The sequence below is a fragment of the Hypanus sabinus genome, chromosome 21 (assembly GCF_030144855.1).
Source record: "Hypanus sabinus isolate sHypSab1 chromosome 21, sHypSab1.hap1, whole genome shotgun sequence".
NCBI lineage: Eukaryota > Metazoa > Chordata > Chondrichthyes > Myliobatiformes > Dasyatidae > Hypanus > Hypanus sabinus.
In genome coordinates, this window is record NC_082726.1 from 21,927,510 (window position 1) to 21,944,956 (window position 17,447).

General features: G+C 44.6%; 1 protein-coding gene across 5 annotated transcripts; it reads left to right on the top strand.

The window, feature by feature from the left end:
• The first annotated feature begins 1,813 nt into the window (after nucleotides 1-1,813).
• LOC132378888 (zinc finger CCCH domain-containing protein 10-like) lies at nucleotides 1,814-17,108 on the top strand. Of its 5 annotated transcripts, none has more exons than XR_009507218.1 (3): nucleotides 1,814-2,109; nucleotides 13,892-13,964; nucleotides 14,055-17,108. XR_009507218.1 is itself a non-coding variant. In XM_059946164.1 (2 exons), the coding sequence occupies exon 2, from the start codon at nucleotides 6,916-6,918 to the stop codon at nucleotides 7,846-7,848; it is 933 nt and encodes a 310-aa protein (XP_059802147.1). In that variant the 5' UTR covers nucleotides 1,918-2,109; nucleotides 6,877-6,915; the 3' UTR covers nucleotides 7,849-9,315. The 5 variants fall into 5 exon arrangements, 2 of the variants coding, with proteins under 2 accessions (XP_059802147.1, XP_059802146.1); XR_009507216.1 differs by having other exon boundaries at nucleotides 1,835-2,166; XR_009507217.1 differs by lacking the exon at nucleotides 1,814-2,109 and adding an exon at nucleotides 10,480-12,094.
• Nucleotides 17,109-17,447: the final 339 nt, after the last annotated feature.

Sequence of the window (17,447 nt, forward strand, 5' to 3'; positions counted from 1 at the left end):
ACTAATGTGAATTTCACCTTCAGCCATTTAAGATTGTTCCAGATTCCTGCACCTGCAAGTCTTTCCCGATTTTGTAAATTCAACTCAATTGTTCTAACTGAAATCTGTATAAAATGGCAATGCCAGAAACATTGGGGTCACTATATATTTATGGAGAAAAGTATTTCTCTCTGAAGACTAAAAACAGAAAATGTCAGAAACAGTTGTGGAATGAGAAACAGGTAATGTTTCAAGGCTGAATGCCCTTCATCAAAATTGATGGTTAATTCTGAATCCACGGCCTCTCCACTCTTTGTCCTGATGCAGGATTTCAACCAGAAATGTTGACAAGTTTTCTCCACATAAGTGAGTTCCTCCAACAGATTTTTTAAAAAACTTTGAATTTTCTGTCTGTTTTAGTCATAGAATTTTAGGGTAACACAGACTTTGGCTCAACTTGTCGATGCCAACCTGACCATTTGCTTGTATTTGACCCTCTAAATCAGGGGTTCCATGGACCTCTTGCTTAATGGTGTTGGTCCATGGAAATGTTGGGAGCTGCTGCTCTAAACCCTTTCTATCCATGTACCCATCCAAATGCTTTTTAAGTATTAGGGTGGCATGGTAGCGTGGTGGTTAGCACAATGGTCTACAGTACTGGTGAACGGGGTTCAATTGCCACCGTTATTTTGTACATTCTCCCTGTGACCACGTGCGTGTCCTATGGCTACTCCAGTCTCCTTCCACAGTCCAAAGATGTATCCGATTGGTAGGTTAATTGAACATTGTAGATTGTCCTGTGATTAGGCTAGGATTAATGTGGGGGATTAATGGCCAGTGCACTTCAAAGAGTGGAAGAGCCTAGTCTGTGATGTACCTCAATAAATAAATATGGTGGCAGAGTGGAGATATGCCGCTACCAAAGGAGGTGTAAGGCGCTCCTTCCTTCTGCTAGCCTTGGGCAAGGTGTAGTACCTGCTTAGCCACTCCTCTTCTCCCCCCCCCCCACTGATCAGGGTCATGGGAGCAGCTGGTCTATATCACAAGTCCTGGTTATGTGACCGCTGACACCAGGCAGACAATCTCTGAAGTCTTTTGATAAAGGCTGGGTCACTTGTCATGTAAAGACACTGCCCAGAAGGCAGCAATGGCAAAGCACTTCTGTAGTAAAATTTGTCAAGAATAATCATGGTCATGGAAAGACTATGATCGCCCAGGCATATATGAACGAACGGAGCCTCCTCTACTACTCCCTTTGGCAAACTCATTCCTTATACCCACAACTGAAGGATGAAGATGGTGCTCCTCAGGTCCCTCTTAAATCTTTCCCCCTCATCTCAAGCCTATGCCCTCTAGTTTTTGATTCCCTTTGCCTGGGAAAAAGACTGTCTCCACCACATACCATTGTCCTTCATGACCTCATACACCTCTAAAATTGTCCTTCATGATCTCATACGCCTCTAAAAAGTCAACCCCCAGTCACAAACAAGGGAAAATCTGCAGATGCTGGTCAGCCAGTTGGGTCGGGATATAAGGATCTTTGTTTTTAAGGCTCTTCACAGACTTTCAAAGAACCCCGATTGCTCCAGAAATGCTTAAACTAATCAGATTACTAAACTGTTAATAGAGAAAGTTCATGAAAGGGATTGTGCTTGCAATATGTAATTAATCCCAATTCCTGTTTTCTCCCACTGGCATTAAAATATTCTTTAAAAAAAGATTCTTTTTCTAAGTGAATTTTTGTCGTCAGCCTTTTCAAGCAGTGACTTTCCATACACACTAAAAGTGTTTTGATACAAAAAAAGTATTGGTGAAGGGTCTCAGCCCAAAACGTTGACTGTTTATTCTCCTTGTCTGACTTGCAGAGTTTGTCCGTTACTCAAAACATTCCAGCATCTGTAGAGTCTCTTGCGCTGATTTCCCGGCAGGCCCTGGGTTCAGCTTGGCTGGGAGGACCACGGGAGCGCTCTTTGGCGCCGAGCGGCCCAGCACGTTCGTTCTTGATTCGGAGGACCGTTGTCGGCTCTTCGTCGCTGTAGGACTCGGGGCTGCCAGGTCGGCACGGCGGAAGGCACCGGGACCGGCGGACGGAGGTGGCGCCGATACAGCGGGCTCAGCGGCGGGGTCGAGGTTTGGTTGTCCAGAAACCCCCAGGCCTGGCAGCGATCGGAAGCCGGAGCCGGGCAGGTGTGGCGGGAGATGCGGAGGGGAGGGGAGGAGGAAGAGGGATGGGAAGGGAGGTGGGTGGGTAGGGGAGGAGGAAGAGGGATGGGAAAGGAGGTGGGTGGGTAGGGGAGGAGGAAGAGGGATGGGAAAGGAGGTGGGTGGGTAGGGGAGGAGGAAGGGATGGGAAAGGAGGTGGGTGGGTAGGGGAGGAGGAAGAGGGATGGGAAAGGAGGTGGGTGGGTAGGGGAGGAGGAAGAGGGATGGGAAAGGAGGTGGGTGGGTAGGGGAGGAGGAAGAGGGATGGGAAAGGAGGTGGGTGGGTAGGGGAGGAGGAAGAGGGATGGGAAAGGAGGTGGGTGGGTAGGGGAGGAGGAAGGGATGGGAAAGGAGGTGGGTGGGTAGGGGAGGAGGAAGAGGGATGGGAAAGGAGGTGGGTGGGTAGGGGAGGAGGAAGAGGGATGGGAAAGGAAGAGGGTGGGTAGCGGAGGAGGAAGAGGGATGGGAAAGAAGGTGGGTGGGTAGGGGAGGAGGAAGAGGGATGGGAAAGGAGGTGGTTAGGGGGAAGAAGGATGGGAAAGGAGGTGGGTGGGGGGGAAGAGGGATGGGAAAGGAGGTGGGTGGGGAGAAGGATGGGAAAGGAGGTGGGTGGGGGGGGAAGAGGGATGGGAAAGGAGGTGGGCGGGGGGAAGAGGGATGGGAAAGGAGGTGGGTGGGGAGAAGGATGGGAAAGGAGGTGGGTGGGGGGAAGAGGGATGGGAAAGAAGGTGGGGGGGAGAGGGATGGAAAGGAGGTGGGTAGGGGAGATACAGTTGTATGGGAAGGTGTGCTTTGGTGAGATGAGAGAGTAAGGGTTAATGGGGATAGAGGTGTGTCAATGGTGGTGAATGAATATGTTGCGTTACTGGTACTGGGGGTTAGAATGTGGGCAGAGAAGGGTGGTGGGAGGGGAAGATTAGGCTGCATAATTAGAGGGGGATGGAGTTATGTGTGACAAGGTGAGGCGGGGAAAACAGGATGAGGGAGATGGGAGTGGTAAGCTAGAGAGTTTGAGAAGGGGATGAGGTGATGAGTGGGTGTTTAGAGAAAAGCCTGGAGTGGTATGGAGGTCAGGGGTTCAGGGGATGTTGGAGGTGGGCTCCATAGGACTTTCCCTCCACAACTGTATAATTGCTGGATTGCAAAGTAACAACAGTTAGTTGTAAATGCGAATGGTACGTCTCTGGCGCAATGTGATGCAGTGAACTTTGTCCCCTTTTGAGTTGGTAGGTGAGGGGCAGAAGGACGTTTGCATTCCCCGCTGTTCTCTCACGTGGCCCCCATTCAATTAGTACTGAAACACTGATTGTAGAGAGGGATTAAGACTGAAAAGTCAGCATCTGTAGAAGGAGAATTGACCAGCATTTTGTGTCTGCAATGTTCTGTCAGAATTAGATGTATTATTACTGACACACAGTAAAATTAGTGCTTTTGTGGCAGAAAGGTGTAGAAAAAAGTTAAAACAAAACTGAATTATGCAAAAAGGAATAGCGAGGTTGTGTTCATGGACTGTTCAGAAATGTGATGGCAGATGGGAAGAAGCTGTTCCATTTGTGTGTTTGTTGAGTCTGGGTCTTCGGACTCTTGTTCTTCCTACCTGTTGCTTGTAATGAGAAAAGTGCATGTCACAGGTGAATAAAACTCTTAATATAAATAGACAATAGGTGCAGAAGTAGACCATTCGGCCCTTCGAGCCTGCACCACCATTTTGAGATCATGGCTGATCATCTACTATAAATACTCGGTTCCTGCCTTGTCCCCATATCCCTTGGTTCCCCTATCCATAAGATACCTATCTAGCTCCTTCTTGAAAGCATCCAGAGAATTGGCCTCCACTACCTTCCGAGGCAGTGCATTCCAGACCCCCACAACTCTTTGGGAGAAGAAGTTTTTCCTTAACTCTGTCCTAAATGACCTACCCCTTATTCTCAAACCATGCCCTGTGGTACTGGACTCTCCCAGCATCTGGACATATTTTCTGCCTCTATCTTGTCCAATCCCTTAATAATCTTATATGTTTCAATCAGATCCCCTCTCAATCTCCTTAATTCCAGCGTGTACAAGCCCAGTCTCTCTAACCTCTTTGCGTAAGACAGTCCAGACATCCCAGGAATTAACCTCGTGAATCTACGCTGCACTTCCTCTACAGCCAGGATGTCCTTCCTTAACCCTGGAGACCAAAACTGTACACAATACTCCAGGTGTGGTCTCACCAGGGCTCTGTACAAATGCAAGAGGATTTCCTTGCTCTTGTACTCAATTCGCTTTGTAATAAAGGCCAACATTCCATTAGCCTTCTTCACTGCCTGCTGCACTTGCTCATTCACCTTCAGTGACTGATGAACAAGGACTCCAAGATCTCTTTGTAGTTCTCCTTTACCCAACTCTACACCGTTCAGATAATAATCTGCCTTCCTGTTCTTACTCCCAAAGTGGATAACCTCACACTTATTCACATTAAACACCATCTGCCAAGTATCTGCCCACTCACCCAGCCTATCCAAGTCACCCTGAATTCTCCTAACATCCTCATGTCACACTGCCACCCAGCTTAGTATCATCAGCAAATTTACTGATGTTATTTTTTATGCCTTCATCCAAATTGTTAACATAAATGGTAAACAGCTGTGGTCCCAATACCGAGCCCTGTGGCACCCCACTAGTCACCACCTGCCATTCCGAGAAACACCCATTCACCGCTACCCTTTGCTTTCTATCTGCCAACCAGCTTTCTATCCATGTCAATGCCTTTCCCCCAATCCCCTGAGCTTTGATTTTACCCACCAATCTTCTGAAAATTGAGGTACACTACATCCACTGGATCTCCCCCGTCTAACTTCCTGGTTACATCCTCGAAAAACTCCCAACAGATTAGTCAAGCATGATTTACCCTTGGTAAATCCATGCTGGCTCGGCCCAATCCTATCACTGCTATCTAGATATGCCACTATTTCATCCTTAATAATGGACTCTAGCATCTTTCCCACCACCGATGTCAGGCTGACAGGTGGATAGTTCTCTGTTTTCTCCCTCCCTCCTTTCTTAAAAAATGGGATAACATTAGCCATTCTCCAATCCTCAGGAACTGATCCTGAATTTAAGGAACTTTGGAAAATGATTGCCAATGCATCCGCACTTTCCAGGGCCACCTCCTTTAGTACCCTAGGGTGCAGACCATCTGGACCTGGGGATTTGTCAGCCTTCAGTCCCATCAGTCTACTCATCACCGTTTCCTTCCGAATGTCAATCTGTTTCATTTCCTCTGTTACCCTATGTCCTTGGCCCATCCATACATCTGGGAGATTGCTTGTGTATTCCTTAGTGAAGACAGATTTAAAGTACTCATTAAATTCTTCTGCCATTTCTCTGTTTCCCATAACAATTTCACCCAATTCATTCTTCAAGGGCCCAACATTGTTCCTAACTATCTTCTTTCTCTTCACATACCTAAAAAAGCTTTTGCTATCTTCCTTTATATTCCTGGCTAGCTTGCGTTCGTACCTCATTTTTTCTCCCCGTATTGTCTTTTTAGTTAAGTTCTGTAGTTCCTTAAAAACTTCCCAATCATCTGTCCTCCCACTCATCTTAGCTCTGTCATATTTCTTTTTTTTTAATGTTATGTAATCTCTGACTTCCTTTGTCAACCACTGTGGCCCCTTTCCTCCCTTTGAATCCTTCCTTCTCTGGGGGATGAACTGATTTTGCACCTTGTGCATTATTCCCAAGAATACCTGCCATTGCTGTTCCACTGTCTTTTCTGCTAGGCTATCCGTCCAGTCAACTTTGGGCAGCTCCTCCCTCATGGCTCCATAGTTTCCCCTGTTCATCTGCAACACTGACACCTCTGAGCTGCCCTTATCCTTCTCAAATTGCACACAAAAGCTTATCATATTGTGATCACTACCTCCTAATGGCTCCTTTACTGCGAGATCGCTAATCAAATCCTGTTCATTACATAACACTAAATCCAGAATAGTCTTGTCCCTGGTCGGCTCTCGTACAAGCTGCTCTAAGAATGCATCCCGTAGGCACTCCACAAACCCCTTATCCTGTGGTGCAGCACCAATCTGATTCTCCCAGTTCAGCTGCATGTTGAAATCCCCCATAACTACTGCAACATGCCAATGTTAACTCCCTATTCAACTTGCACCCAATATCCATGCTACTGTTTGGTGGCCTGTTGACAACACCCATTTGGGGCCTTTTGCCCTTACTGTTCCTCAGTTCTATCCACACAGACTCTCCTTCTCCTGACCCTATGTCCCCCCTTGCAAAGGAATCTCATTCCTCACCAACAGGGCCACCCCACCCCCTCTGCCCACATTTCTGTCCCTACGATAGCACGTATACCCTTGTACATTCATTTCCCAGGTCTGATCTCCCTGCAGCCATGTCTTCGTTATCCCAACAACATCATAGTTACCCGTTCGCACCTGGGCTTCAAGCTCATCCGCCCTATTTCTGACACTTCGTGCATTTAGATATAGAATTTTTAACCCATTTCTCCTCTCTCTCTTTGAATCGCTGCCTATTGTGCTTAACCCAGCTCCCCGAACTCCCATCCGGCTATACGCCCCTAGAATTTTGTTGTCCTTCCTAAATTTACCTATTCTTTCAACAAATGGCCTCAGAAGGGCACAGTTTTGTGTGGGGAATTGCCTGTCCAGTACTGTACTGTTCTATGTTACCTTTCAGTGTGTCCAGTCCGGGGAGAGCAGTGATAATCTGCTCACGATGCCGGACAAGGATAACTTCACCACCGGCGGAGACAAGGGAGGCAGCAGCTCAGGTGACGTGTGCCGGGACTTCCTACGCAACGTCTGCAAACGGGGCAAGCGCTGCAAGTTCCTGCACCTGGAGGTGATCGAGGCCCCTGAGACAGGTGCCTCGGCTGACGAGCTGCCCCTGGCCAAGGGCGAGGTGCCCGTCTGCCGTGATTACCTGAACGGAGACTGCCAGCGAGGAGCCAAGTGCAAGTTCCGCCACGTGGAGTCAGAGCTCACGGGAGGTTGCGGCGGCTCCTACGATCCGGCGCACCTGTCCACTGCCGCCGCACACCGCTTCGACCCGTGCACCGACCTCTGCGATGAGTATGGCGGGCACCTGCTGAAGAGGCGGCGGCTGGAGAGCATGCGATTCGACCTGTATGACTACGGCGTACCGCGCCCCTTCCCGGTGGACTACTGCTACCTGGAGGAGGAGAACCTAATGCTGCGCAAGAGGGTGGAGGAGCTGAAGAAGCAGGCGTCCAACCTGATGGCCACCAATGAGGTCCTGCTGGAACAGAATGCGCTCTACCGCAACCAGCCCAAGGTGGTGACGCTGGCCAACGAGCAGCAGCTGGCTCCACCAACTGTGGCCGCTGTCACTGCCTACAACCACACCATCGTGCAGGCCCACAACTCGCTGAGCAGCCAGACGCTGCCGTCCCGGCAGGAGCTGGTGCCCGCCGCCAGCGCCGTGCCCCCGGCCAGCGCTGCCCCACCACCCCCGAGACCCCACCTGGCTCCCGAGCTGGCCCTGGCCCAGACTATAGCTCAGAGCATGGCCGCGCCTGTCTCCATCACACAGGCCATCCCGGGCATCACTGTGAGCCATGCCACCTCCCCGATGGTCAGCTATGCCATCGCCTCACAGAGCATGAGGATTACGCCGATACCCCACTGAGGACAGTACCCCTCTTCACTTGGGGCTAGGCTTAATTACACATCTCTGACTTGTTCCATTGCTTTTACTCTCAAATCCCTGTGTGATGCTGGACATCCCGATCTTTATAATGATAACCCAAAACTGTTCCCCAGCTTTTTATGGGGAACAAAGGCGCTTGTCTGCTAAATCAGACAATCGACGGCAATTTCTGTGTGGAGAAAGAAACAGCAGCGTTCTTGGTTTTACAATATATAGTGTCTGCTCCAATACTGTTGGAAACTGGAGGTGAGGAACTCTGAGATTTATTTAGAAGAGACTGTACACAGCTGCATCAGAAACGTTGGACAATTCAGATCTACTGTGATCCATGGCAAAAGATCCCTTGTCACCCAGTTACGTTTAAGATGTTTTAGCACATTTTGAGATGCAAATTGTTCATTCAGTGATTTGGAAGAATTGGAGTACGATTTCTGTGTAAAGTTTCATCATTCATTACAGGGTACAAGTGGATTTGTATGTTATTTCCCCCTGACTCTGCACATATTTCCACTCCCTTTGAGCATCACAATCTCGACCTGAATCCTAAATCGTAGGAGTTATGAGACTTCATAAAAAACACAAACATTAGAAGTTTCCCACCAGCTGGTGCATGGAGACGTTGTGCCTTTTCGTCATGTGGTTTACACTTTACAATGAAGAAAATTGTTAGAGTTAACTTTACACAGTAATGCAGTTTTTCTAATTCTGTTTGATTTGTGATTTGACATCTGCTAAATAACCTGTTGAGAATTTTACCTGTCGTATGTATGGACTGGAAATCAATGCAGTTGCAATGGATTCCAGTAAGGAGCCAACCCCAATGCTAGCATTTAATGTGACACTATTTTGACTGAAGTGTGTATATCTTATCCACTGCCAAGACTGTATATTAACAGCAAGGTAGGAAAGCTTCACTATTAGCACAGTAACTTTAGCCGGATATTGATTATGGATTTATCTGTTATGTCAATGATGGCGTCAGGCACTGCCTTTGTTTACAGCACCTTGGATTGAGTGACTCAAATGAGTTCCTACTCCTATGGTCCACTAGTCTGCAGTGGCCTTTGTGGACAAGCAGTATTCTTCCTATTCTTTTGATTGTAATATTCACAAGAATCGTGCAGTGAAGCAGCTGCACTAAAAGGCTTTTCTGGAGTGTTAGACACTGAGTGCAGAAACTGCACCTTGTACACTAAGTGATTTGTATTAGCTACAAGATAAATTAAAATAATTGCAGGTGCTGGAAATCTGAAATAAAGATAGAAAATGGTTTAGGAAAACTCACCATGTTAGGTCGCACGTGTGGAAAGAGAAACAGTTAACAGCAGCACGATGTCATGGCTGGTACAGCCGCTGGCTTGCAGCTCCAGAGAGCTGGGTTCAGTCCTACCACCAGTCCGTTTGTCCTCCCGGTGACTGCGTGGGTTCCCCCCCCCCCCCCCCACATCTCACAAAATGTGCAGATTGATAGTTAAATGGCCACTGAAATTGCCCCGATTGGGTAGGTGAGTGGTAAATCGAGGTAGTTGATAACATTGGGGGGGGGTGGATGAAATAGGAGTAATATCACATCGATCTAAATGGGAGTTTGATGTCCAGTGCAGACCCAATGGGCCAAAGGGCCTGTCTCCACACTGTTTGAAACAAAAAAATATCAGTCATAGACAAAGTTTCTGACAGACAATGTAAGTGTATGACTGGGTTTTAGGTGGGGAACAGTTTATCAGTTCTAATGAAGAGGACAGGACCTGAAACAGTAGCGCTCATTTCTCCTTCCACAGAGACTGCCTGACCTGCTAAGTTTTACACCACCATTGTTTCTTTTACAAGTTTGCAAGATTCAAGGGGAGTCTGCTGTGGTACAAGAATTGATTTGTTGCTAATTCTAATCAATGGGCAATTTGTTTCCAGCCCACGGACTCTAGTTGCAATAAGACTTATTGATGGGGTGGGTTTTGTGGGAAGAAATGGCAGGCATTCTGTGCAGGTATCACTGAATTGTCAGGACCCAATTAACCTTGTGGTCTAGAATATTTCTTAAATGGTATTTTTTTAAATCTCACAATTGCTGCAACCTTTTAAAGTGATGCAAATAAACTTGAATGTATAGTGCTATGAATATTAAACCTTGAATAGATTGTTCATTCATTATGTGCCATGTTGTATGATATGGGCGATCACGGTCTTTCCCTGACCATGATTGTTCTTGGCAAATTTTACTTCAGAAGTGATTTACCATTGTCGTCTTCTGGGCAGTGACTTTACAAGACGGGTAACCCCAGTCGTCATCAATACTCTTCAAGGATTGTTTGCCTGGCGTCAGTGATCGCATAACTAGGACTTGTGATCTGTACCGGCTGTTCATACGACCATCCAACACCTGCTCCCATGTTTTCATGTGACCCTGATTGAGAGGCTAAACGGATGCTGCACCTTGTCAAAAGGAGACCTGCAGGCTAGTAGAGGGAAGGAGCACCTTACTTCTTTGGTAGAGATGTATTCCCCCCGCCACCCATTGAATGTATAGACGCACGAATATTAAACCTGACTCTTTTTGGATTTGCCTGTTTTTCCTCAACAGCACCTTAATTTGAATATCCAATTGTAAGTTGTATCAAAGATTTGCTCAAAGATTAAAGATTAGCTTTACTTGTCAAATGTACATAGAAACATGCAGTGAAATATATATCATTTGTGTCAAATCAACGAGGATTGCGCTGGGAGCAGCCTGCAAGTGTTGGCACATTGCATGCCCACAATTCTTTCTTGACATTACTGAAGGTCATATGTATTGGCTATTGAAGCACAGATTTGTTTGAATAACCTTCTCAGGCAGTTGGTGATGTGATGTGCTTGGAACTGAGGAGGGGGGAGCTGTTCCATGTCTTGCCCCTAAACATTTGCTGGATAGATTAGTTTCTTGCCTGAAGACATTTAAGTGTTAATCTACATATCCAAAGAGATTGATCAAATTAATGTGTCATCTTTGACTGTCCTCTATACAACTGCCAAGGCTCTTGGATTCTCACCTTAATCCTAACCTCTTGGAGTTTTCCGTCTCCAACCAAAGGCCTCTGATGACACATTAACCATCAAGCATCTGTTTACACTAATCCCAACATTGTCCACTATCCCACCCCCAAACTCTCCCATTTATCCACACCCTAGCGACAATTTAGAGAGGCCAATTAACCTACCAACCTATATATCTTTCGAATGTCAGAGAAACGGAGCAGAACAACCCATGGAGTCACAGGGAGAACATGCAAACGCCACATAAACAGCCAGTTGTCAGGGCTAAACCCAGGTCACTGGATCAGTGAGACAGTAATTCTTACAGTCATCACATCTCCCTTTAACTCGATACTGCTTGACTGTCAGCATTTGATATTTTTCTTTCAAATCTAGCATTTGCAGTTTTTCTTTCAACATTTGTGCTTTAGTATGTTGCTACATTAACAGTCCTACAAAGTGGTTTGGATGACGTTTCTACGTTCTAAAGTCATTGTGTAAATTAATTTTTTAAAAAAGAGCTCCTTGCCCTAATTTTAGATGTCAATATGTTCATGCAATCTGGTTGTAGCTTGAACTCCAGCGATGCGGATTTGCCCCTGGATTTCGCTCCGGTGAACAGTTTACAAGTCTGAAATGTTGCCATAACAGAGTTCCCACACAGCAGAAAATGCTTGTGGCCACGACAAATCCATCCCACCGGTTTCCCAAATGCTCATTTGTATATATGGGTTGTACATCGGTCAGCTGTTCATAAGCTAGGGAGATCTGTATTAGGAATACATTTAGTGGCTACAATGTGATTTTATGACAGGGCCAAAATTAACCAAGTTGTGTCATTTAATCTGGTGGTTTCTTGTGTTTGTAGGTTCAATGATCAGTTTGTTTTAAGAAATTGTCCCTTACATCTTTTAAAGGTATTTGTCCTTTAATAATTAAGCCACCTGCTGATTCAGCTTCAACCAGACGTGAAACAGCAGGTCAGTCAAAAGTTCCACCTTTATGGCTATTCACCCAATGCATTTTGTGGTCAATTCCAGCCTATAGTAAGGCCTGACTTGAGGCTAGGATCATCCATCTGGTCCAACTGTGGGGACTACATTGGAAGGAGGCTTGCTGTGGGGCACCTGCCTGTTTTGGAAATCTAATCTGTTGTGATAAGCAGAGCTGTTTGATCCAGTGATATGGGAAAAGGGTGAAGGAGTTCCCACATGTAAGCACATTTTTAAAAAATGTCATAATCCAAACAACTCTCATAACCTTTATCTTGACACTGTGCATTCTAATTTAAGAACATCGAGCCTTTAAATAGATTTTGATTTTAAATATTTTTATTTTTATATATCTTTTCCTAATAGACCATATCATGAAATTGTACATTTATTTCCTCATGGAATGATAAACATAGTTTTCAATGTTGATCTAAGCTGCTGAAAGAACTCCTGTGTCAGTTGCATTGTTCCGAGATATTAGCCTTTAAGAGAAACTGGCCTCCTCAGAATTTTTAATATTATAATTAGACAGAATACTGAGGTAATTTAATTAAAATATACATTGCTGTACAAGGGAGATGTAGAGAAGATGGTCCTCTCTGAGTAATGTTGAGGCAGGGAGATTATGTAACATTTAGGTTCACAACCCCCAGACTAACAAGATAGACAAGCATTCAAGAGATTATTTCTGAATTCTGTTTTCTATCTGTTATCAAGTCCCCAATTCACATCAAAATATTACACCAATATCCTGTGCTCCATGGCTATAAAATAGCCTTCCTTCTGAGAATACAAATACATCACACTAAGAATGTTCTGTACTTAACTGTTCTGTGAATTAGTCATAAACTAAACTCAGCACATTTATCAGTTACAATTTCCCCCTCATAAATCCATGTTGGCGCTGTCCAATGTTATAAATTTAGGCATGAAATGACAATGAAAATCCAAGTGGTAGTGCAGTGGTTAGCATAATGCTATTAACAGCACCAATGAGCTGGGTTCAATTCCATGGGTATCTTTTAGGAGTTTTATACGTTCTCTCTGTGACCGTGTGGGCTTCCTCCTACATTCCAAATTAGGCCAGAAGGGCCTGTTACCGTGCTGTATCAGAGTGAAAATAAAACAAGCCCAACCTTTGACACCTTTCGTTCTTCCTTCAGAGATGGATGGTTATGCCTTCCAAGGTTTTCCAGTTTCCTATCAATTATTAACTGTTTCTGTACCTTCGTTGTCTTCCCAACTGCTTCTACTCACTCTACTCTAGACATTTGGCAACTGACATTTCAACCATGGATATGTACCAGTTTTTCAATATCTGCAAATTTAATCTTGGCCCTCACATTTAAGCCTAAACCTCTCGCTTCCTCAAACATACACCTTAAGGGATCAGGTACTCTTCAAGGGGGAGAATTGCTTTCCAGTTGTTGACCATGAAATCTGTGCCTTTTGCCATTTTCCCTAGCATCCCATGGATTCCACTGCAATGTAGAATCTTGCTCAAAGCTTGAGTATAATTCGAAACTAGAGGTGTTGATGGCATTAATGTGCAATAAATAAATACAAGCCTGCAATCTGCTTCTAGTTGCGCAAGCCCTAAATTTTGGGAAATCCTTTGCAAGATGCACCTTAGAGATTACAGTATTCAGTCACTTGCCTGCCTTGATGCCACCATTTATATAACATCAAAACTTAACAGAACAATATTATAGAAGTTTTATTACCACCAGAATTCTCGGCTGTCAATTATGCTGTGCCAATTTTCCTAGTACGCATTAATGCCAATTATTTAGTTAATTGACGCAGTGTTTGTATTTACTTCAGGTTGTCAAAGTTTTCTTGAAGTATAAAATACAAAAATTTAGGTGGAAGTTTGTAATGTGGTTGTGTGCTGATTACATACATCTGGTCACTTGTTAATATTACAGGCACTAGCTAAATCAGTTGTGCTCTGAGTAGGTCATACAGTACGCAACTCCATGTAATGCAAACCTTTAACTCCAAGTTTGATTCTTTAGAACATATTGATGTCTTAAAGCAGAGAACTGGAATTGTTCCTTAAGAAGAATGAAGCAGTTTGCAGTTTTTCAGGTAAGATGAATATCCACTTTCTCCTGTCTTTCCAACAGCCTGGCTGTGGAGATCACACTGCATTAATGTTGATTCTCTTGTCTTTCATAGGACTCCCACTGTCTAAGCAGGGCCATTACCAGCCTCGAAAGGCTGTTCTCTATGAAGGTGATGCCTTGTTTGCTGAATTCCTTGGTGCAACCAAATTATCCCCTCTCCAGTGAATGTGTTCTCTGCAAAAGCTTGCCCGTGCCATTAATGTTACAAAAATAAACTCAATAAATGTCACCACCCTGATGCTATCCTGTGATCTTGTATATTCTACAAAGTGTGGTAGAAATGTAGTAACTTACTGTTATACCCCATTTACAGCAAATGTAAGGCTTGCTGACTCAAAGCAACATCTAAGGATCCCCACTGTCTGGATCGTCCCTCCTCTCAGTTACTTTCAAGCAGGAAGTACAGAAGCCTGAAATCTCATGCTACTGGGTTCAAGAACAGTTTTTCCTACGATCGTCGGGTTTTCAAACCAACCTACTTTAGCAATGGAAGAAAACAGTCCATCTCTTGCACTACCATGGACTTGTTTTTGTATGTGATTTTGAGCATAATATCATTGCTTTGCACAATCTTTATCTTCTATAATTTCTACTGTGTATGTGATGAAGCTGTTCCAAGGGAGTTTTTCATTGTACCTGTATGTTACTGTACAAATTTGACTTGACTGTACAGCAAGATCCCATGGTCATCAAATGGTATGCAGATGACTGTGGATAACCCATTTCCATCTCTCCCCATCTGACATTCAAAACAGTGCAATGGATATCTTGATGTTCTCCTTAGCAGACTTCAGGATCTCATCTAAAAAGTATGTTCCTCTGTCGCATTCACTCAGTTCACACCCCACTGGGAAATACTTTTAATAATTTGCAAACTGAGCTGCTGAGTTTTTTCAAAGGCTGGCTTTATCAATAGAGCCTCTTATTAACCAGGTGTACTTTCAGGTCTTGCAGTTAATGGGGAGATACACAATGAAAAAGAACACATAAGACTGCATAGGAATAGAGCTTAGAACATAGAAAACCAATATAGACTCTTTGGCCGCCAGTGCTGTGCCGAACATGTACTTAGTTTAGAAATTACCTAGGGTTACCCATCGCCGCCTATTTTTCTAAGCTCCATGTACCTATTCAGGGGTCTCTCAAAAGACCCTATTGTGTCTGCCTACACTACCGTGGCCAGCAGCCCATTCCATGCACTCACCACTCTGTGTAAAAAATCTTACCCTGACATCTCCTCTGTACCTATTTCCAAGCACCTTAAAACTGTGCCCTCTTGTGCTAGCCATTTCAGCCCTGGGGAAAAGCCTCTGACTATCCCCACAATCAATGCCTCTCATCATCTTGTACACCTCTATCAGGTCACCTCTCAGCCTCCATTGCTCCTAGGACAAAAGGCTGAGTTCACTGGACCTATACTTATAAGGCATGCTCCCCAACCCAGGCAACGTCCTAAGTCTACTCTGCACCCTTTCTATAGTTTCCACATCCTTCCTGTGACCAGAACTCAGCACAGTACTCCGGTGCACTGTATGCCTCCTAGTGGATTTGAGTGTCCTTTGAGCTGGGACCCCAAGATCCCTCTGATCCTCCATATTGCCAAGAGTCTTAACATTAGTATTATATTCTGCCATCATATTTGACCTACCAAAATGAACCACCTCACACTTACCTGGGTTGAACTCCATCTGCCACTTTTCAGCCCAGTTTTATATCCTATCGATGTCCTGCTGTAACCTCTGACAGCTCTCCACACTATCCACAACACCCCCAATCTTTGTGTTATTAAATTTACTAACCTATCCTTCCACTTCCTCATCCAGGTCATTTATAAAAATCACAAAGAATAAGGGTCCCAGAACAGATCCCTGAGGCACACCACTGGTGACTGATCTCCATGCAGAATAAGACCCGTCTACAATACTCCTTGCCTCCTGAGGGCAAGCCAATTCTGGATCCACAAAGCAAGGTCCCTTTGATCCCATACCTCCATACTTTCTCAATAATCCTTGCATAGGGTACGTTACCAAATGCCTTGCTGAAATCCATACACTCTGCATCTACTGCTGTACCTTCGTCAATGTGTTTAGTCACATCCACAAAAAATTCAATTAGGCTCATAAGGCATAAGCCTTTGACAAAGCTATGCTGACTATTCCTAATCATATTATTCCAAATGTTCATAAATCCTGCCTCTCAGGATCTTTCCAATCAACTTAACAACCACTGAAGTAAGACTCACAGGTCTACAATTCCATGGGCTATCTCTACTCACTTTCTTGAATAAGGGAACAACATCTGTAACCCTCCAATCTTCTAGAACCTCTCCTGAACCCAGCAATCTCCTCCCTCACCCTCCACAGTAGCCTGGGGTACATCTTATCTGGTCCTGAAGACTTATCCAACTTGATGCTTAGCAAAAGCTTCAGCACATCCTCTTTCTTAATGTCTATATGCTCAAGCTTTTCAATCCGCTGTAAGTCATCCCTACAATTGCCAAGATCCTTTTCCATAGTGAATTCTGAAGCAAAGTATTCAGTAATTACCTCTGTTATCTTCTTGGTTCCATACACACTTTTCCACTGTCACACTTGATTGGTCCTATTCTCTCATGTTTTATCCTCTTGCTCTTCACATACTTGTAGAATGCCTTGGGTTTTGTTTATTCCTGCTTACCAAGGCCTTCTCATGGCCCCTTCTGGCTCTCCTAATTTCATTCTTAAGCTCCTTCCTGCTAGCCTTATAATCTTATAGATCACTATCATTGCCTAGTTTTTTGAACCTTTCGTAAACTTTTCTTCTTGACTAGATTTTCAACAGCCTTTGTACACCATGATTCTTGTACCCTCTCATCCTTTCCTTTCTGGAGTAAGGGTTTAAATCGGGTGGGCAAACTTTTTGACTCGTGGGCCACAAAGGGTTCTAAAATTTGACAGTGGGGCCGGACCAGGAGCAGATGGACGGAGTGTTTTGGTAATACACCTCATAAGAGAAAATAAAATATCATGGGATATGTAGAAAACATGCGCTTTAATTTCAATTGAAAATGAACAAATGCATTACAACAAAATATCTGTCTTTGAAGTCCCATGGTATTTAGCTATTTATTGAAATGACTTTTAAAACACTGAAAATTAAATGAATAAATTACAGCTTTTTTAATAGTAACAGTTATTATTTTAAAGCACTGAAAATTCGGTTATCCTTCAAGATAATATCATCATCACTCTCCTCCTGACTGTCTTTATTTCAAAAACGGTAGGAGATGCAGGTCTACTTGTCCTGCTCCTTCTTATTCAATTGTCCCCTGTGCCAAAACTCAACAATGACCAGCACAAGGGCAGAACAGTGACAGCGCGCCAGTATGCGGAGCGCGTTATTTGATCTGGAGTGCATTTTTTATTTTGAGAACGTACGTGCACCTGCGCACTACTCATGTCCATCA